The sequence below is a fragment of the Triticum aestivum genome, chromosome 3A (assembly GCF_018294505.1).
Source record: "Triticum aestivum cultivar Chinese Spring chromosome 3A, IWGSC CS RefSeq v2.1, whole genome shotgun sequence".
NCBI classification, from domain to species: Eukaryota; Viridiplantae; Streptophyta; class Magnoliopsida; order Poales; family Poaceae; genus Triticum; species Triticum aestivum.
The window spans coordinates 753024415-753046101 of NC_057800.1; the positions used below are offsets into that span (position 1 = coordinate 753024415).

The following is a 21687-nucleotide window of genomic DNA, read 5'->3' on the forward strand; positions in this document are numbered from 1 at the left end:
GCTCCATGATTTCCTTCTGTTGGCCAGATGCATCCGACTCGCCGCCGTGCAGTTGCAGCCAGAGATCCCTGATAAAATCACTTGGAAATTTTCAGCTTCAGGAAACTACACTGCTGCCTCGGCCTACAACATGCAATTCATTGGCATGATTAGATCTCCTCAGAACAAACTTGTTTGGAACACCTGGGCTCTTGGAAAAATCATGATCTTCTGCTGGTTATTGCTCAAGCAAAGAATCTGGTGTAACGACAGACTACAAAGAAGAGGATGGCCAAATGGATACTTCTGTCAATTTTGTCTCAGAAACCTGGAAACGGCGACGCACCTCTTCTGGCAGTGTCACTTTGCTAGGGAGGTTTGGCAAAGGCTTGCGACGTGGACTGGATGTGCCGCCGCCGACCCCGCTAGATAGCAGCTGCTACCAAACTCCACTCAAATCGTCACCAAGATGATCGAGGACACCACCCCTGCTTTTAGAAAAGGCGTTAACTCCCTCATCCTTCTGGCGCTGTGGGAAATCTGGAGGGAAAGAAACAGCTGCACTTTCAGGGACAAGGTGGCCTCCGTCTCTGAGGTCGCTGCATCCATCAGAAGAGCGATCAACTTGTGGCGCGCCGCTGGCGCTACATGCATTGAGACCCCGTTCGGGGACATGTCGGGAGATATGTAACTTTGAGACCTCTAGTTTTTGTATTTTCTCTTTGTTTTCTTTTCCCTTCATTCCTTGACCTACGGGTCACCCCCGCCATGTTTGCATTCTCCATTGCTCTCTGCTAAATCAATGAAAAGCCAGGAATCCCTGGATCTTTCAAAAAAAACTCTGCCACATTGCACCCAGTACAGTTCTTCTTGTTCTAACAAATTCTAAATTTGCATATGAAGTACCAACTAGTTGTGTTTAAAAGTTGCAGCTCACGGTGGACAATAACATTCATTCATTCCGGTTATATAGGGCCAACTAATAAATAGACGCCTGAATTTTTTTCCTTGCGTTTAGTCAAATCGCTCTCCACTGTCCGATCGAGATCCAAAGGCCCAGCTGCCTTCTTCTTCATCCAGCCTTCTTCTTGGCCCCTATAATAAAGCAAAAATAAAAACAAAAAAAATAAAGTTTCCTAAAAAAAGAATGAATTGGTGGCCTTGCTATTACCCTTGCAGAAGAAAGAAAATAAAAAAAAACTTATAACAAATGATGACGAAAACATGCACACAATTTGCACAGTAATTGCACTTTTTAATAATATATGAAAGAATAAACATATAATGTATAATTTTCCCGCTCTAGTATAATTTACACACATATTACATAGTACTTATTTGTATACTTGCACAAACCCCAAATCCACACATACACATAATTAAAGAAAAAAACGACCAACCCGCCACCCACAGGCTTGCATTACATTACATTACGAGACATTACGACAATATGAGTAAAATCCGAGCAAGCAATTAATCGACCACATAATAGGATGCGTGGGACTTTCAATGAGCTCAGTGGCGGCAACATCGATCTTGGTGGCTCACCAGTGTTCCCGTAGGACCTGGAGCACATGGTTACCCAATTAATGCACATTACAAGTTATATTTCTAGCTGAATAATTAAGTAACACACTAGTCTAGTATGTAAGGAAAAAGAAGGAAAGTTATGTCATTCATCATATTTTTCTCTCTACCAAACTTGTTCAACTGAAATGGGGATATTTTTAGAAAAATGTTTAGTATTTGTTGAGTGGATTCAAATTTATTCTTATATTACTTTAGCCGATCCCTCAAAACTTAATCCACCATTCTTCAATTCCTCATTTTTTGAAGGATTAACTTTTTGTCTATCTAGTTGATCCTCAAAGCTTAATGCCTCAAAAAAAAAATCCCAAAATAATTTTGTCACACAAGTTCATTTCAAACACAAATTTAAATGACTCCATTGCATAATTAAACAATGGTAGCACATTAATATCATACCTAACATAATTAAATAGTCTATTACCTACTAACACTATCTCGATATTGAACTAGCTAATCATCGAGATAATAAACTAAATAGAACTACAGTACAAAGGAGCTCTACTCCTCAGAGAAGTCCGACTCGGAGGAGATGGGGATCAACACCAACCCCCCTCGAAGGGGCCAGCCTCGTGGTAGTTGGCGGTGGACCGACTCCATGGCATTGAGTTGTCCATCTCCTCCTCGTCGTTTACGAGCTCGTGAAGACCCTCGAACATCTCCTCACGCTCGGCTTTGAGGCGGGTGATCTCGCGGTGCTCGCGGACAATTGTGTGTGCGTTCCCTACGGACTCAAAGAACGTGTTGTTCTGAGTGAGGATCTGCGGATGCTCCTCAAGGAGAGTGGCCACGAAGACGACATCAACGCGCTTGGCCACAAGCTACAGCTCGGCCGCTTGATGCTCCTTCTCCTCAGCCCAGGAGGCGACCCTCATAGCTAGAGGCAAGATGGCGGCCGCTGCTAAGGTGTCGAGGAGGAAGTTTAGCTTCACCGTACTCCAGAAGAAGCTGAGCGTGGAGGTATCACAGGCATGCACTGCTTCTTCTACATTGGCAAACATGCCAATTCACACACATGTCGACGCGTCTGGGTACTCTGGGTTACATATCTTATATATGCGCCCACTTTCCCCACGGACGGAGCCTCACATCGTGGTACTTCAGTGGCGGCTTCGACATGTGAGGCGCCGTGGGTGCTCGTCGACGGTGATGATGGGGGAGGTGGTGGCAGCGCGGGGCTCGGGAGGCGATGGATGTCGAGCGGCGGCCACGACCACGAGGTCGAGCTCGGCGGCGTCGATAGTCAAGCGGTGGACGTGACCTAGAGCCTGGCGGCAGCAACCCAAATCGGGGGCGGCAACGACCAAAATGGATGGGTGGTGGGGTGGGCTAGGTTTTGGGGTCGGCGGCACCGGGTTTCATAGCCGGAGGCTAGCCAATCTCATGACATTCCATTGGCTCGACCAGTAAGCAAGGTCGAAAACTTGACCATGGTTTCCTGGTAGAAACCCATTTCACCCAAGTTGTTGCGAAACCGAAAAAGAAGTGGTTTTCCGCACATCTTGCTCATTGTGTTGGTCCCACTTTTCTATTTATTTGGCCAAAAATGCATCGGACAAGTTGGATTTCCAACCTTCATGGGACTCCATGGAACAAAATCTTGGTTGGTGCCCCATCCGCCACACCATGAATGCGGGAGGGGAGTGGCCTCCCCATTTTTTTTTACTGAGAATTGCTCTTCTTGGAGCAAAAAATGAGGTAGAGGGAAAATGTTTGAGAGATAAAAAGCTATTTTTGAGGGACTAAAGGAAATGAGGGATATGCTAGATGGGTGTTAATTCCTTGAAACAAAAATTTATGCCCCAGATATAACTTTTGGGGGATCAACTAGACTTGATCTTAGTTCTTAATTTCATCACTCTCATTTGTACTCTACCCTGCCTAAACAAAATATAGTCTAACCTAATATATGATATATACTGGTAGTAATACAATATATGTAGCCACACTTGGTTAAAAGTTTGAATTGAATGAATGAATGATCGAGCATTAGTATATGTGAAACATAAGTGATACTACTAAGACATTTCAGAAGGATGGCGTTACCTGTTTTTGCTCGAATTGGTCGGCATTGACTATGCCAGCATGAAACAGCAGAGCCCAGAGATGCGTGGTGAACTCACCACCCCGTGAGAGATGATCAATGTGCTCCTTCACATTATCGGAAGGCGCGGCATAGAGCAACCTATTGGTCCAGAATCTTGCCAGCTCCTCCCATAGAACAAACACAGGCCGGTTTTCGAGACTCCTCCCTAGTTCCATGCCCTTCCGGAAAACTGATTCTTCCTTGGAGAAATCTGATTCTTCTTCATTCGTAATCACCCCTGTTGTTGAGTCCATATGTTTCATTGCCTCATATTTGTCTTTCGCCCCACGTAGTAAATGTCTTGCTTCCCGTGCGGCTGCATTATAAGCAGATTTTGTCTCCAAGGGGTTCGGAGGAAGCAACTGTGGCGCGGAGACAATCAAGTGTGCATAGTACTTGGACAACGTTGTGGCAACATCAAAATACACTGCTAGCTTCTCCCTCTCTTCTTCTACAGGGTGCTCATCAAGCCACTTCTTGTTTTTTGACTGCCCCATTTCTAGGTAACAAGTCGCAATGTGACAAGCCATAATAGTTCTCGGTCCATTTTTCCTCTCCGATAAGACACCAATTGTCGGCCAAGTCCAAGACCAAGTACCTAGATCACCATTGTCAATAAGGCAGAGGCGCATATAAGAGTCAACAATGGCTTCCTTCACGTGTGTGGTCAACAGAACATGATTGCCTGTAGGACTGCCAAACATTTCCTCGTAAACTTGCTCAATGTACCGCAACCCAAATATCCTTGAAAAAGTGATGCATTCCTTGAATGCACGTTTCACAAACGTGGCCAACACACACTCTTTTGTGCTGATTGCTTCAACAAATGAATATTGTCCAAGCTTACGTTGCCAGACATAGCCGGCGAAAAAATCAATCTTGCTCATAAATGCTTTAAACCTCATTTGGCAGCCCCCGTCTCCATTTCTGATAGACTGACACACAAGGGCAACTTTAGACCAGTTGGATGTCCAACACCGTACCAACTGCATCACTTGGAGCAAAACAATGGAGACCAGTATTACTAGAGTGATGACAAGGTCATATGATGCGGTCGTCACAACAATAGTGTCGCCAGAAATATGTGTTCTCCTTGCCCCAGGTATGATAGTCACAACTCCCACAAATATTATGCCAATGATTGAGGCAAATGTCCAAATTGTTGCAACTTTCAACTCATAGTAATGAAGGAAGGCATTGTTGGTGAAAAATATGTCATAGAGAAAATACAACTCAACCTCGATGACGTTAAATGCCCTCTCATAGTCAACAGTGCCATCATCCCTTTGTACAAGCAGGCCTTTGTTGACAAAATCCTCGGTCTCATCAAGGCGGGACTCAGCACATGCAAACCTGAAGAAACGTCGTTGCAACAAATGGCATAGGGAGAAGGAGAGGCAAACATCCTTGTAATAATCGGTGCTTCGTCCTGATGAAGTGAGGGTGCAAAGCCATATCTTGTTTGTAGTGATGACTTCATTACCCTCCAATATGTTGTTTCTTTTTCTGAAATGGTCTAGGGGCCAGTCGACAACGTACTTAGGGTAATCTCTCATAATGACGTCACCATCATGACTTCTTGAATGGCTCTCTCCCTTGTAATCAGCAATCAATTTGTTTACATTCCGCAATCTGCTTGGCAACACACTTGCTAGTGATCTGTGAAAGCCCTTAATGAAAGTGATGGCACACAGAACACCAATTGCAATGTTACCTACATCAGTGGAGATGGTGGATATACCAATTAGTAGGACATATCCACAATAGAGGCAGAGCTGGTATAGCAACTTCAGGAACTGGCTGTTGTGGTCAAGGTTGTACCCACTGATTGAGTCAATGCCGCCGAAGAGGGTGAGCAAGGATACGGCCCAGATGGGGTACATTTCACTCTTCACCGACGAGGACTGCATTAAGCCAATGCTGTATGTCCCGAGGGACAATGATAATGCATTTGCAACCAAGACACCTTTTTAAACAATCCAGTGGTTGGACCAGCGGCGGCTGGACCCAAAAGCCACAAAAAAGAAGGAGAGGGCAATGGCCACCAATGCAAGCACCTCAATACGAACCACTGTTCCTCTAGGGCTCTTCCACAGCTCACTCAGATTGCCTAAATGGAGCTCCATGCCTCCTTCTCCGCCCCCCGTAATCCACCCTGAAAGAAACATAGGTGTGGGTATAGTAAGACTACCCACCAATGTAGAATTACTACTAGGTGAGCTTAACATTGCTTGACCATGGCTTAACATAAATTCTCATCATTAGACAATTTTCATGACTGAATACTAAAATGTGATCTTTAATTTTGATGCAAAAACACGCATTCCATTGCCCTGTGGAATTTCTTTTTGCGAGTATGCCCTGTGGAAAAACAACAAATTATGTGCATAAGAAGTTGCTATTCTAGCCATTCGCTCTTGCCTTTCTAAACAAACATAGTTGCTCACTAAAACTAGCAAGCACTATTGTGGTCACCGTACTGCGTACAAGTTTATTTGCCATGTACGTACCAGGAATTCTTGTTCTTCTTCTTCTGCTGCTCTTCCCTAGGCTTTGCTTCAGGCAGGAGACGATGGAGGAAGAAGACAGACGAAGGAGATCTGTCTGTCTGTGTGGGATTTCAGCTGGCTCGCCAAAGGTCCTCTTGCTTACACGATGGGCTTGGAATATAATAAAGTTACTCTTACTCCAGCCATGTGTTTGGAATAACTTTATTTAGCTAACTTTAGCTACCCCAGAGAGTGTATCATAGCCTCTCTTTTTCGTTTTGTTTTTTCCTCTTTTTTTTCCAGCTGAAGCCTCCTCTCATTCTACCTGCCACGTCTCCATGAGTTTTGGTAACTATGATCCTTATGTCTTAATTTGCATGATCCCAATAAGTGTCTTTGTTGGCTGGAGGAATGGATCGGATTTTATATTAGTATTACTTTAGTGCTTAAGAGCAACTACATCAACTTCCTTAAAAAAACTTCCTGTAAAACTGGTTTTATGGGATGACCCTAAAATTCAGGGGAAGTTGTTCAAGAGCTACTTTTGATAGTTCCCGCAAACTTCTTCCCGCCATTCAGTGACGTGTGACGGCCACCGGCGAGGGGCGGTGCGGGCGTGGCCCGGGTGGCGGCATGTCAGCTTTTCGGCAGGGCGCACAATAAAGTTTCAGGTTGTTTCTAGCCCACCAAAATTACACCGAAGGATTATCTTTCCGTAAACCCGAGGAAAAAAAGTACCTAGTTTACAGGATCCCCTTAAGATGTGGATGATTTACGAGAACTATTTGAGAGGGTTTTTGCCCCAAATTCCCGTAAACAATGTCTTTTTATGAATAAGGGAGTTGTTGGACTTGCTCTAATTTAATCACTCCTTTTGTACTCATGCCCACCTTATAACAATGTAACTAATTCATTTTTGCTTCTTTCATGCTGAAAGGAACACTTTTTAAGTTAGAAAACACGTAGAAAGAGTGTCAACTAATTGTTTGGGTTTATCTTGGCATGCATTATACTCCCTCCATTTTTATTTACTCTGCATATTATCTTTGACCTAAGTCAAACCTTATAAAATTTGACCAAGTTAACTGAAAACACTCTAAACTTCCACACTAAAAAATATATGGTATAAAAAGATATAGCATGATGATTATAATGATATTGACTTGGTACCGTGGATGTTATTTTTTAGGGTTTTTATCATTTATGCCACTACTTGTGTCTCACTACTCAGTTTTGCCACTAGGAGTTTCAACTGCTCAAAATGTCATCGCTTTGTTAGGCGCATGCTAAAAAATGCGAGAGACACCATTACTGTCAGCTCAAAGCCCATTTACCATGTTATATGGCCAAAATACCCATGGACCAACATGTCAGGTTTCCCTCTATCTCATGACGATAAAAGTGTGGGTCCTACTCCATCCTCAATAGTGTTCTTATTTTTCACTAAAATTATTCGCTTGCTTACTCCTGACAAGTGGAGGCCACATTTATCATTGTGAGATAAAGAGAGTTGACATGTGGGTCTAGGAGTATTTTGGTCATATAAGGGCATCTCCAAGGTGGACCTGCAAACTTCCCACAACCGTCCAGTCCGCGTTGTCCGGCCACCACACCACACCCCTACTGGAACTCTACCTCTCCGTCACCTTAAGCGCTCCAGCAAGGCTCCACCTCGCTTCTCCTCCGTCGCCATTCAACCTCTTTCCTACGACCGCCCCTCCAAGTACCATCCACTACTGGTGTACTCACCATGCCCGATAACTACTCGTTGAATCGCTAGAGCTAAATACAGTTTTCCCTTATTTCTAGCAATGCATTCTGCTTTGAAGTACATATACGAGTAGTATGTTGAGTCGTCCGACGACTCGTCGGACGAGGAGGAGTACTTCAATGAGACGGTAATGATGCAGGCGGTCCTTAAAGACGCGCAGCATGCCGAGGAGCATGTTCTCAATTTTAAGTGCTCGATCAAGGGTCATCGAGTGCTCAACCGCAATAGGACGCGCGACCATTTGACACTGATGGCCGACTACTTTGCCCCCTATGCACTCTTCGTTGACCATTTTCTCCGGCGTTTTTGGATGCACAAGACTGTCTTTGATTGTTTGTACCATGGGCCTCTGCTCCTACGATGACTACTTCATCCTAAAGTGCACGCCCGCACTCCGGATGCTTGCATATGGCACGGCCGCTGATTCGTGGGACAAGTACCTACGAATGTCTGAAAGCACATGCGAAGATGACATGGTCAGGTTTGCAACTGTCGTGGTCGAGGTGTTCGGACCTCGGTACCTGAGAGAACCAACTGCGATAGACACCGGGAGGCTCTTAGCAATCTTAGAAGCAAGAGGGTGGCCATGTTTTCTTCGATCTCTTGACTGCATGCATTGAAAATGGAAGAACTGCCCGAAGGCTTTACAAGGGCAATATCAGGGTCATGTTAAGAAGCCCATCATCATTCTTGAAGCAGCTTGCATCACAGGATCTTTGGATTTGACACTCTTTCTTTGGCATGCCCGGGGATTTGGAGTTCTTCAGGCCCGTTTTGCAGTTGTTCATGGGCCTGCTAAACAAATGGGATCCGAAGACCTTGTGGGAGGTGATGACATGTTGCATGATCATGCACAACATGATCATTGAGGATGAGGGTGACCATGCTGCCGTAGCTCTAGAATTTGAGAACATGGATGATCCTATCCAACTTCCAAGCCAGAATCCGGCCACATTTGAAGAGTTTATTCAAATGCATCAACAAAAGTTTATTCAAATGCATCAACAAATTCGGCATCGACCAACTCACAAGCAGCTGAAGGAAGATCTGATTGAACATCAGGGGGCGGTTAAATGGGAAAACAATGTTGGGATGTAATATTTGAAATTTTTAAAATTTGAAGTATTGTTGCATGGGCAATTTGAACGTTTGTATCCTTTGTATGTGGCTATTTGATCGTGTAGATTAAAAAAATGAGGAAGGCTGGATGCATGCGGCTACGTAGTAATGGCGGCCTCCCGCATCCATGTCCGCAGACTCGTCTCCCTGTCCGCGGACGGATATGGGAGGAAATTTGCGAGTTACTGTTGGAGATGCCCTAACATGGTCAACGGGTTTGACCTGACAATAACGATGTCTAATGTCAGCAAACATCTAAGGAACGATGACATTTTTAGGTGTCTAAAGGCATTTTTGAGCAGACATCTCATGGGGTGATGGAATTTTTGACAATTTTTAATTTCTAATAGCAAACTGAGTAGTGGGACACAACTAGTGGCATAAATGATAGAAACTCTAACTTTTTTTTATAAACTTGATCAAAGTTTAGGAAGTTTGATCCGAGACAAAGCTAATATGCGAAGTAAATAAAAATGGAGGGAGTACATAGGCTGGTGTGCAATCTAATTAAGCAATGCAACTTGAAGACAAATTTGGTTCCAATTGAACTCACACGAATATACCTCCTTCTATAAGCTACTACAAGTATGCTTTTTTTTTTTGCACAGAAATCATACTAATACACGACCCGTAATCGCCATGCGCTGGGTGCATTTTAATTTTTTTTAATAGCCGTTTGATCTTCCGTCAGATCAACCTTGGCCCTCCTGAACTGAACTGTACTGTTTTTAGTTTACTTAATTTCGTGCGTTGGATCTGGGCGAAGGGACAAGATTGAGCAAATATTCAGTTTACACCCTTGTTTTTTCTGGAATTCAGGGTCAAGTGCATATCCCTTGGTTCATTTGCTCCCCTTGTTCCGTTCGTCTCCTTCGATTGGTTGTTTCCCCAGCGCCGCCGACCACCATGGGGCATGTCCCAATGCCGCCGGCCACTATAGCTTATTCATTTGATGTTCTAATGAATTTCACTAGGAAAAAGGCCCTGGAATATGCATGTTTTTTTGCAGTGAATTCTGTACCTGAAATAGGTCCTTAAATAAGTATGTTAGTTTTTATGTCAGAAATGTTTTTTAATGGTTGTTGCCATGTTCATTGGCTGTGAAATACTGTCCAGCTCTTTTGACTGAGAATAAATTTCTACAAGGCTGGGCATCGCTAGAACCTCTTCCCTATGATACGTAGGCTGCAAACGAGTCGAGTTCGAGCGAGTTGGATTTGACCCAGCTCAACTCATATCAAAATTCGAGTGAGTTCAGGCTGAGTGAAGCTCATGGACGAGCTGTAGAACATGACTCGTGCTCAGCTTGTAACGATATCGAGTTGATCTTGAGCTAGTTTCGAGCTAAATGAGACGATAAAAATTATAAAATCTACTACTATTATTCCAACTAGATAAATGTAACATCCCAAATTTTCAATTTGAAATGTTACGCATTAGATCATCATTGCATATCATATTTTATTGCATTTTGGTGTGATCCTAGAAATTCTACGCAACTCAAGGACCTACGGAGAGAGTTGAGGATTTTATTATTTTCATATTCGCGTTTTCGCGAATTTTGAAAAAAGGATCGTTCGATTTTAATTATTTTCTCTTCGAATATTTCTTTTATAAAAATAAAGAGAGAGGATAAAATGACTTCCTCAAAATAGAGAAATACCGAAGATTTAATATTAAAATCAAATAAGATTTTTATTCGGAGTTTTATTGTTATTTTATTGGAATTAGGAAAAAAAAGGCGTTTTTCAAAATTGCATTTTAGGCCTAAATAAATGTTCACTTTGTCCGGCTTATTTTTAGAGGACGGAGAAAATTTATTTCGGAATTTTTGAAGTCTTCTTAGTATTTCTTTTCTTTCTTTTTCTGCACGTTGGAATTATTTATAAAAAAAGTCAAACCGACTTCGGGCCGTACCCGAGCGGAACTCCGCCCGGGGAGGCTTTATAAGCCGCGCCGGCCGAGCCCCGAGGCCCATCAGCCTGAGCCCCGAAACCCTAGCCGCCGCGCCGCCGAGCCGCCGCCGCCGCCACGCCGCACCGCCGCACCGCCCCGCCACCGCTGCCGCCGCCGCACCGCCCCGCCGCTGCACCAGAGCCGCCCCGCCGTCGCCGGACCTCGCCGGACCCGAGATAGCCGCCTCGGTTTTTGCGAGAAAACCGTTTGGTTTTTTTAAACCCTAGATCCATATTTTTTATTTTAGATCCGCTTCGGTTTATTTTTGGTTTAGTTATTTAGCGAACGCCCGTTTTTACGTTCGTTTTAATGAACGGTTTTCACCGTTTAGCCGCAGACAGCGAACGTTCGTTTGTTAGCCTGTTCGTCAGTTTTTCTTTTTCTCGGATTTTCCGCGATTATTTTTCGATCGTGATTTTTGCTCCGATTTTCATTTTAGTATAACTTTTCGCTCGTTTATCGGAATCAGGCGATTCAAGCGCCTAGAGTTTCGTCTCGAAACCCTCTTTCCGTTTAATTAACTTAAACAAGTTTTTGCTACTGTAAAATTTGACTTTAGTCTAGATTAGTAAACGAAGCTTGTTTCTTTCGCAGTTTGAGTTTCGTTGCTCCGTTTGATTTTTTTTTTTTGGATACCGGAGTTCTTAAGTTGAAATTTCTGGTTAGACTTCTTATTTGAGTTTTACCCGTGCCCTTGCTTGATTTCTTATTGTATGCTTGTTTGATTGCGATAGAGTACCCGGAGTGCGAAGCGTGCTACATCGAGTCTCTAGGTTTCACATATCATCAGCAAGGCAAGTAACACTTTGATCATACCTCTTTACTACTCAGTTTTATTGCATTAGATCAATCCTCAAACACTTGCATGGTTAGGATCTGAAAAATTGTGGGTTGGAAAGTAGATGAGGTAGTACCTATTCACCTGTTTCATTATCAAACTCTGGGAGTTACTTCTATGTTGCTTATATTGCTATGCTATGCTAGTAGACGTGATTTGGGTTTGAGTGTATTCCATGACAGATTGTGAGTTTGTTTACTTAATGGTTCAACTTAAGGTGGCAAACTTTAATACACATCTGGGTGGATTGAGGCACCTGGGGAACCCAGTGATTGCCTGTATTTTTGGAAATCCCGGGTACCGTGTGATTTTCCTATGGACCGCCACCCAGGCTCAAAGGGATCATATGATTATTCATGTTGGAAACTTCCGTGTGCAGCCACATGCCATTATGGGCTTTGGCATAGTTGATTAAGTCGTGCGAACTCTTACAGTGGTAGACTAGCAGATGTAGGGGATGTAGGTGTACCGGTCTACCCATCGTAAGGTGCTAACGCTTCTGAAAGACTATGTCTCGGTCATCCGTTTCTCAAACACCTTGTAGTGCGAGAAATCCAACGGAGGAGATCGAGTCTTGTGGGGAAAAGTGCACAAACCTCTACAGAGTGTACAAACTAATCATGGTTAGCCGTGTCCCCAGTTATGGACATCTTGAGTATCTAGTTCTTGGATTATTATGTGGATCTCATCAATCTAAATTAATTTTGTTGGGTCAATGATTACTTTTAATTGGGATTGAGAGGGGGTTTACCTTCTCAATGTTTTCAACCAACTTTGTAGTTAAATAAAATATATTCCTTTGCAATAGGGAAAAATTGGCTTTTCGCAAAACCTATTAACCATACAGCCTCCACCATTCATATATGCATGTAGTGATAGCTTTACATTGTTCATTACTCTCTTGTGTTACAATTGCCAGCATATTCCATGTGCTGACCCGTTTCGGGCTGCAACGTATCATGTTGCGGACTTTTCAGATGACGAGTAAGGAGCCTTAGGTCGTGGTCTTTCACTCAGTGATGCCGGTGGAGTTGATGGACTCACTTTATCTTCCAAGCCTTCCACTGTTATCGTATTAGATGGCCTTAAGCCATATTTATTGTAATAAGTTATCTTTTGAGACATTCGATGTAATAAGTGTGTGATTGCTACTCTGTTATAAATCCTCAAGTACTGTGCGTGTCAGCATTACCGATCCAGGGATGACACTGATGCATAGAGATCAGGCTGTTTGAGGTCTGGTCGCTACAAGATGGTGTCAGAGCACACGCTGACTATAGGACACGACCACTAGCTAAAGCCCTAGATCACTACTCTCTTCTCATTTCTGACTTCTCTCCATTTTCTACTCTTTAGGATGGCGGACGCAAGGAACAAGTTTGCACAACCGGATGAAGAAACACCCTTTGGACGACACTTGAAGGAAGTCACTAGGTACCTGAACATCGGAATACCAAGCTTCACCGGGACTTACAACGCCACTTTACCAGAAGAGGAGCGCTGGATGATTCAAATTCAAGTTCCAGGAAGGACATTTTCGCCAGTCACTGAGCCCATAGAGTTTTCCTTTGATGCACCAACCTGGAGTCTAGGAAAGAGTATGGCAGCTCACATCACCATGGGACGCATTGGAGAAGTTTATCATAAGGATCTCAAGGATACTATCTACCAGATTTGTGGGCGCCGAGATGAGCAATGGGAGATGATTAGCACCAGGAAGGATAGATCAATTGCAGCTTTCATCCAGGAGTTAAACCAGCATATTCGCCGCCAGGAGAACCAGATGTGCGCAGGCATGATAGATCTGAAGAAGGCGATGACAAGGATCACAGAGCTTGAGGAAGAACTCAAGGCAACTCACGAAGATTACGAGGAGGAAATTGTTGTACTAGTGGAGAAGAATGACGATCTGGAAAGGAAGCTAGGAGTATTCATGGGAGACCCCGCGCCAGGAGGAGAAGATGATGAACCCAAGGAGATTCGTTCTGAGGACTACATCATCATCAATGACACCGACTCGGACCCCGACGATAGTGATGATGATTATGAAGACGAAGTTGGAGCAGATATCATGGAGTCTTCGACCGATAAATATATTTAGTTGACCACCAAAACAATAGTAGTAGTCTACCATGTATATAGTATAGTCCGAGCACTTTGTAACGACAAGTTCTAGACCGATTGTATGCCCTTGCTTGATTGATTAAGTGATATGATTGTGTTTGTCTCATGTGCATATGGGTAGTGTTTTCTCACTAGACCTCATTCTATTCTATTCTCTTCCCTCTAAACCCTCAGATGCCTCCGAGACGTGACCCTGGATTTACCTTTCCACCAGAGCTCACTCAGTTGATCCAGCAGCAGAATACCCTAATGCAGTTGTTAGTTCAGAACCAAGGCAACAACAACCCACCACCACCACCAGGTTACAACTTAGCCCGTTTTCTGAGGTTGCAGCCGCCGGTGTTTTCCAGTAGCACCGAGCCGATAGTGGCAGATGATTGGCTCCGCAGGATTGGAAGGGAGTTAACCACTACAGGATGCACAAATGCTGAGAGGGTGCGTTTTGCCGCGCACCAATTGGATGGACCAGCAGCCTCATGGTGGGAGAATTACATTGTCACCTATCCTATAGCCATTGTTACATGGGACCAGCTCCAGCAGGCTTTTCGCACCGCCCATGTATCAGCAGGAGCTATGGCCATAAAGAAGCGTGAGTTTCGCAACTTACGCCAAGGAGGACACACAGTTAGCCATTATGTGGATGACTTTAGCAAGCTAGCCCGTTATGCCCCAGATGATGTTGCTACGGATGCGGCTAAGCAGGAGAAGTTGTTGGAGGGATTGAATGATGAGCTGAGCATGCAGTTGATGGTAGCAACCTTTAATAACTATCAACAGTTGGTAGATAGAGCTCTCATGATTGAAGGGAAGCAGCAGCAGATTGATAACCACAAGAGGCAGTATGGACAAGGGAAGCATAATTCAGGAGCTCAACAGAGACCCCGTTTCACCCTGAACTCGAGAGGACTTGTGCATAACCGTGGAGGCCACACTCACAATGGAGGAAGTTCACACAACCATAGTGGCTCCAAGAATGGTAATGGAGGAAGCAACGGACAGAACCGTTCCAACCCATCAACGCCCGCCAAGAAAGATCTAAGCCACGTTACTTGCTACAAGTGCCATAAGACCGGACATTACCCAATGAATGTCCTGAAGCTAAGAATGGAAACGACAATGGAAGCTCTGGGAAGAAGCCCAACCCTTTCAACAGGGGACAAGTGAACCACGTTAATGTGGAGGAGATTGAAGCCCAGCCAGATGTAGTAATAGGTAAGTTTTTGGTTAAGTCTTTTACTGTAGTCGCACTTTTCGATACTGGTGCATCGCATTCATACATATCAAGGGGATTTGTGGATAAGTATATATAAACTGCCCACCAAAGTTCTTAGTACACCTATGTTAGTGAGCTCGCCAGGAGCAGAGTATATGGCAAGCCAAGGATGTTTTTAGATACCGTTGGCCATAGGTAGCCACGTTTTCCCCTCAGACCTGATAATTCTGGAGTCGCAAGGTTTGGAGGTGATTCTGGGTATGGATTGGCTATCGATGTATGGAGGAAACATCGATTGTGCTAGTAAGTCAATTTTGCTCACCGCCCCAGAAGGAAGAAGGATCAAGTATGTATCCCGGCATTTGCCGATTAGGACACAAGTAAATTCCTTAACAGGAGTTGTACAGGAGGAAGTACCGGTGGTAAAGGATTTCCCGGATGTATTTCCAGAAGAGTTGCCAGGCATGCCATCGGATAGAGACATAGAGTTTTTGATAGAGCTTTTGCCAGGCACAGGGCCAATATCTAAGAGACCGTATAGGATGCCCGCACAGGATTTAGAGGAAATTAAGAAACAGATTAAGGAGTTATTGGATAAAGGATATATTCGCCCAAGTTCGTCACCTTGGGGATCACCAGTACTTCTAGTGGAGAAGAAGGATGGATTGTTAAGGATGGTTGTTGATTATCGTGGATTGAATGAAGTAACGATCAAGAACAAGTACCCACTGCCGATGATCAATGATTTGTTTGATCAGCTGCAAGGAGCTAAGGTGTTTTCCAAGATCGATCTGCGATCAGGTTACCACCAGTTGAAGATTCGAGAGCAGGATATACCTAAGACAACCTTTACCACAAGGTACGGGCTATATGAGTATACCGTTATGTCATTTGGCTTGACTAACGCACCTGCTTATTTTATGAACATGATGAACAAGGTGTTTATGGAGTTTCTGGATAAGTTCGTCGTAGTGTTCATAGATGATATTTTGGTCTACTCGGAAAATGAAGAGGAGCATAAGGAGCACTTGCGTTTGGTACTTGGGAAGCTCAGAGAACATCAGCTATACGCCAAGTTCAGCAAGTGTGAGTTTTAGTTGAAGGAAGTTGGATTCCTTGGACATGTTATATCTGAAGAAGGAATAGTAGTAGACCCCAACAAAGTCGTCACTGTGACAAATTGGGAGGCACCCACGTTCGTTGGAGAGATCCGGAGTTTTCTTGGACTCGCAGGATACTACCGGAGGTTCATTGAGAATTTCTCGAAGATTGCAAAGCCTATGACGGAGTTGTTAAAGAAGGACACCAAATTCAAATGGACTGAGGAATGTGAGGCCAGTTTTCAGGAACTGAAGAAATGTTTGGTTACATCACCAGTGTTGATTCTGCCAGATCAACGCAAGGATTATGAAGTGTATTGCGACACCTCTCGTCAAGGACTTGGAGCAGTGCTTATGCAGGAAGGAAGAGTTGTTTCATATGCCTCACGACAGCTTAAAACCCATGAGTTAAATTATGCTATGCATGATTTGGAGTTAGTAGCCGTAGTGCATGCATTGAAGACTTGGAGACATTTTCTCATCGGAAACCATTGTGAGGTATACACGAATCACAAGAGTTTGAAGTATATCTTCACACAGAAGGAGTTGAATCTCGGGCAGAGGAGATGGTTGGAACTCATTAAGGATTATGACATGAAGTTGCACTATCATCCCGAAAAGGCTAACGTAGTAGCCGATGCGTTTGAGCCGCAAGAGTCATGTCAATACACTCATGACCGGAGAGTTACCCAAGGAGTTAGCAGAAGGCCTTCGTGAGCTACGTTTGGAGATAGTTCTGAGAGGTTATGTAGCAGCTTTGGAGATTCAGTCTACTTTGATGGATAAGATCAGAGAAGCACAGAAGACGACAAGGAGATCACCGAGATAAAGGAAAGGATGAGCAAAGGAAAAGCCAAGGGATTTCGGGAGGATGAACACGATACCTTATGGTTTGAGGACCGCGTATATGTTCCAAATGATCAGGAGATCAGGAAGCTGATTTTGCAGGAGGCCCATTGTCGGTGTCAAAACCGGCGGATCTCGGGTAGGGGGTCCCGAACTGTGCGTCTAGGCGGATGGTAACAGGAGGCAGGGGACACAATGTTTTACCCAGGTTCGGGCCCTCTTGATGGAGGTAAAACCCTACGTCCTGCTTGATTAATATTGATGATATGGGTAGTACAAGAGTAGATCTACCATGAGATCAAGGAGGCTAAACCCTAGAAGCCAGCCTATGGTATGATTGTTATTCGTCCTACGGACTAAAACCCTCCGGTTTATATAGACACCGGAGAGGGCTAGGGTTACACAGAGTCGGTTACAAATGGTAGGAGAACTACATATCTGTATCGCCAAGCTTGCCTTCCACGCCAAGGAAAGTCCCTTCTGGACACGGGACGAAGTCTTCAATCTTGTATCTTCATAGTCCAGGAGTCCGGCCGAAGGTATAGTCCGGCTATCCGGACACCCCCTAATCCAGGACTCCCTCAGTAGCCCCTGAACCAGGCTTCAATGACGACGAGTCCGGCGCGCATATTGTCTTCGGCATTGCAAGGCGGGTTCCTCCTCCAATTACTTCATAGAAGATTTTGAACACAAAGGCAGTGTCCGGCTCTGCAAAATAAGTTTCCACATATTGCCATAGAGAGAATAATATTTACACAAATCTAATCTGCTGACGTATTCCGTAGCATGACATCACACCACGACCAAGTCTTTATTTGAATCGTTTTATGGTCCCACCTCAGCGTGTTTAGCGAGGCAGTTTCCTTGGCATGCCTTGTCAAAGCAGAGACCGTGTCCCCTTATTCCGGGATTCTCATCAATACGGGCGTGGGTAACCCAACCGTACCTGTTGGTATGTTTTCTCGATCAAAGGCGAGTCCCAAACAGTCACGGGGAGGGCCCTTGGTATTCAACCTATTATAAAGAGACCAAGGCCTTACTCCTTTCTTTCAATCTCAAACGAGTTCGCGCTTCGCCTCGAGTTCCAACACCCAAGGCTCCAGATTTCAGGCGCTTCGGACCTTCGACAATGTCCGGTTCCGACCTTCGAGGCTGATGGATGCCCTCCTCCGTCATGGAGGAGGACATGCTGAAGTTGAGAGAGGCCAGGTTCTTGACCGGTGAAATCTCGCATAGGCTGCCTGCTCAAGGGCAGGTCATTCCCACTCCCAAGCCTGGTCAGAGTGTGGTGTTCATGTCTCACTTCCTTCGGGGGCTAGGATTCCCGACTGATCCCTTTGTGAGGGGGCTCATGTTTTATTATGGGCTGGAATTTCACGACTTAGCTCCAGAGTCCATCCTCCATATTTCCTCATTCATCGTCGTGTGTGAAGCCTTCCTCTGTATTACTCCTCACTTCGGACTATGTGTAACACCCTCGATGGGACTATATCTCCCACGTGTCCAGGCACGACTTAGAGGCATAATCGCATTGAAGGCATATGTCGCAAGTCAGGCAATCATCACAAACATCCCATGTAATATAGATGAATAAAAGGGATAACATAGTTGGCTTACACTCGCCACGTCAATCAAGTACATAAATAACATACATCATCCAAACACTCATGGCCCGACTACGGCGCCAAAATGAAAGATAACCCAACAAGCGACATGGTCCCGATCACCCCCAACAGGGCACCACTACTGATCATCAAGAAAAGAAACATAGTATCGCTGAGAGTCCTCGTCGAACTCCCACTTGAGCTCGAGCGCGTCACCTGGAGCGGAATCATCCGGACCTGCATCTGGTGTAATAGTAATCTGTGAGCCATAGGGACTCGGCAATCTCACACCCTCGCGATCAAGACTATTTAAGCTTATAGGTAAGGCAAGGTAAATATATATGTGGAGCTGTAGCAAGCGACTAGCATATATGGTGGATAACTTATTCGCAAAAGAGAGCGAGAAGAGGAGGCAAAGCGCGAGCGAGAAACTAGAGGACAACCTACGCAAGCATTACTCCAACACCGTGTCCACTTCCCGGACTCCGCCGAGAAGAGGCCATCACGGTGACACACTCGGTTGATTCATTTTAATTAAGTTAAGGTTCAAGTTATCTACAACCGGACATTAACAAATTCCCATCTGCCCATAACCGCGGGCACGGCTTTCGAGAGTTCAAATCCCTGCAGGGGAGTCCCAACTTAGCCCATGACAAGCTCTCACGGTCAACGACGGAATAGACCTGCTCCCGAGACGTTCCGATCAGACTCGGTACCTCAGTTCTTCAAGACACTTCGACAGGTTAAAACAAGACCATCAACACCGCCCGAATGTGCCGACAAATCCCGATAGGAGCTGCACATATCTCGTTCTCAGGGCACACTCAGATGAGCCAGACGTCGGGTAGGCCAGCCCAGAGTTGCCCCTGGTAGCCCCGGACATCGCTCGGTTGGACCAACACTCGGAGGAGCACTGGCCCGGGGAGGTTTAAAATAAGATTACCCTCGGGCTCCGGAAACCCAAGGGAAAAAGAGGCTAGGTGGCAAATGGTAAAACCAAGGTTGGGCATTGCTGGAAAAGCTTTAATCAAGACGAACTATCAAGGGGTTCCCATTATAACCCAACCGCGTAAGGAACGCAAAATCCGGGAACATAACACCGATATGACGGAAACTAGGGCGGCAAGAGTGGAACAAAACACTAGGCGAGAGGCCGAGCCTTCCACCCTTTACCAAGTGTATAGATGCATTAAGATAACATGGCAATATAATGATATCCCAACAAGTAAATAAATGTTCCAACAAGGAACAGCCTCCAATCTTCACCTGCAACTAGCAACGCTATAAGAGGGGCTGAGCAAAGCGGTAACATAGCCAATCAACGCTTTGCTAGGAAATGGTGAGTTAGAGGTTTGACATGGCAATTTGGGAGGCTGACAAGCAAATGGTAGGCATCATAGCATTGGCATAGCAAAAGAGCGAGCAAACTAGCATATCAAAGATAGTAGTGATTTCAAGGGTATGATCATCTTGCCTGCAAAGCTGTCAGAGTTGGCTGGATCCTCGAAAGCAAACTCAACAGGCTCCTCGTTAGCGAACTCATCTCCCGGCTCTACCCAAACAAGACAAACAATGAAACGGAACACAATCAACCACGTGCAAGGATCAAACAATATGATGCAATGATGATGTGCTATGCGGGATGCGATGCGGGATGCATATGCAAGACGTGACAGGGAATGCATGAACCTGGCCTCAACTTGGGAATCCAAGTGTGCCACTGGAAAGATGAGATGAAATCTCTTGAAAACGATATAAAGAACGCCGGAATCAGAGTGACGGTTTGGAAATGGCAAGTGATTCAAATATGACACCGGTCTGCGATTTACAGCAAGTAGCCATCTAAATGCAATGAGATGAACATGCTACAGCACCCAAACATGACAACAAAATACATGGCAGGGATGAATTCAAGATGCTTAACAAAAGTCTAGCACTGAGCTACGGCCAATTCATCCATTAACAGGTTCAAACAAGCATGGCAAAAATGCATATGGCAAACAGATCTCAGACTTAGTGAAATTAACACTTGTCTGGAATTTCAGACCAAGTATACCACTTTGGAGCAACAAAACAACATGCTACAGGACCTGAACATGGCAAAGTAAAACATGGCATGGAGCTACTCAAATAGCTTAACAAAAGTCCCTTAGTGGCCTTGAGCCAAAAGGGATCAGAAAATATACTAACAAGCATGGCAACATAGCAAAATCATAATCAGTTTTCAGACTTAGTGAAAACTGGCACATGCTAAAACTTATCCCAAGTAGGCATGTTTACGAGCTTGATGCACTCACTACGGTGCAAGTCATGAAAAGCCAAGCATACATCTATCAAGAACACACAAAATGCAAGCTATACATGGCAAGAACAATAGCATAGCATGCACGGATTAACTACAACATCATCGGCAAAATTGCAAACAAGTTGACAATCTGCCCAGATTCACAAAGTAGCAAAAGTAGAGCTCGATTGACTCAAGCTAGGGTTCTCCATAATTGCAAACAAAGACATGAATGTATAGAGCATCACAAGATTAATAAAACATCCTTACTGATCATCCTCAAAAGAGGCACGGATCTCTCGGAAACAACAAGAACATATGACAACATGAGATAAACAGCTCAAGGACTTAGTGGAAATGCTAAGTCCCTGAAAACAGAATTAGCAAGTGCACCACTATGCAAGCTTGCACAAGACACCACACACATCACAAAAATACATGGGTTGCACCTCTAGAAAGATGACAAAACCCTTAACAAAACATATGTAGAGCATCAGGGCATATCATGCACACATTAATCATGGCAAAAATGACAAAAGTCTAAATGGAGTAGCAGATCTGACAATTATCTCAAGTAGCCCTCTTCTAACAGCATTCCGGGCATCAAGATGAACTCAAATAAAAATGATGCAATGGAACAAAATGATGTACTCTGTGAGACGAACATTTTGATATGCTATATGCATGAATC

The 21687-nt window shown here is 44.5% G+C and overlaps 1 protein-coding gene across 1 annotated transcript; it reads right to left on the minus strand.

The window, feature by feature from the left end:
* Positions 1–1285: 1285 nt before the first annotated feature.
* On the minus strand, positions 1286–5763 carry LOC123059733 (uncharacterized). Its single transcript, XM_044482218.1, has 2 exons — positions 3613–5763; positions 1286–1544 (listed from the first exon to the last, which is right to left on the minus strand). The coding sequence occupies exons 1-2, from the start codon at positions 5560–5562 to the stop codon at positions 1524–1526; spliced, it is 1971 nt and encodes a 656-aa protein (XP_044338153.1). The 5' UTR covers positions 5563–5763; the 3' UTR covers positions 1286–1523.
* Positions 5764–21687: the final 15924 nt, after the last annotated feature.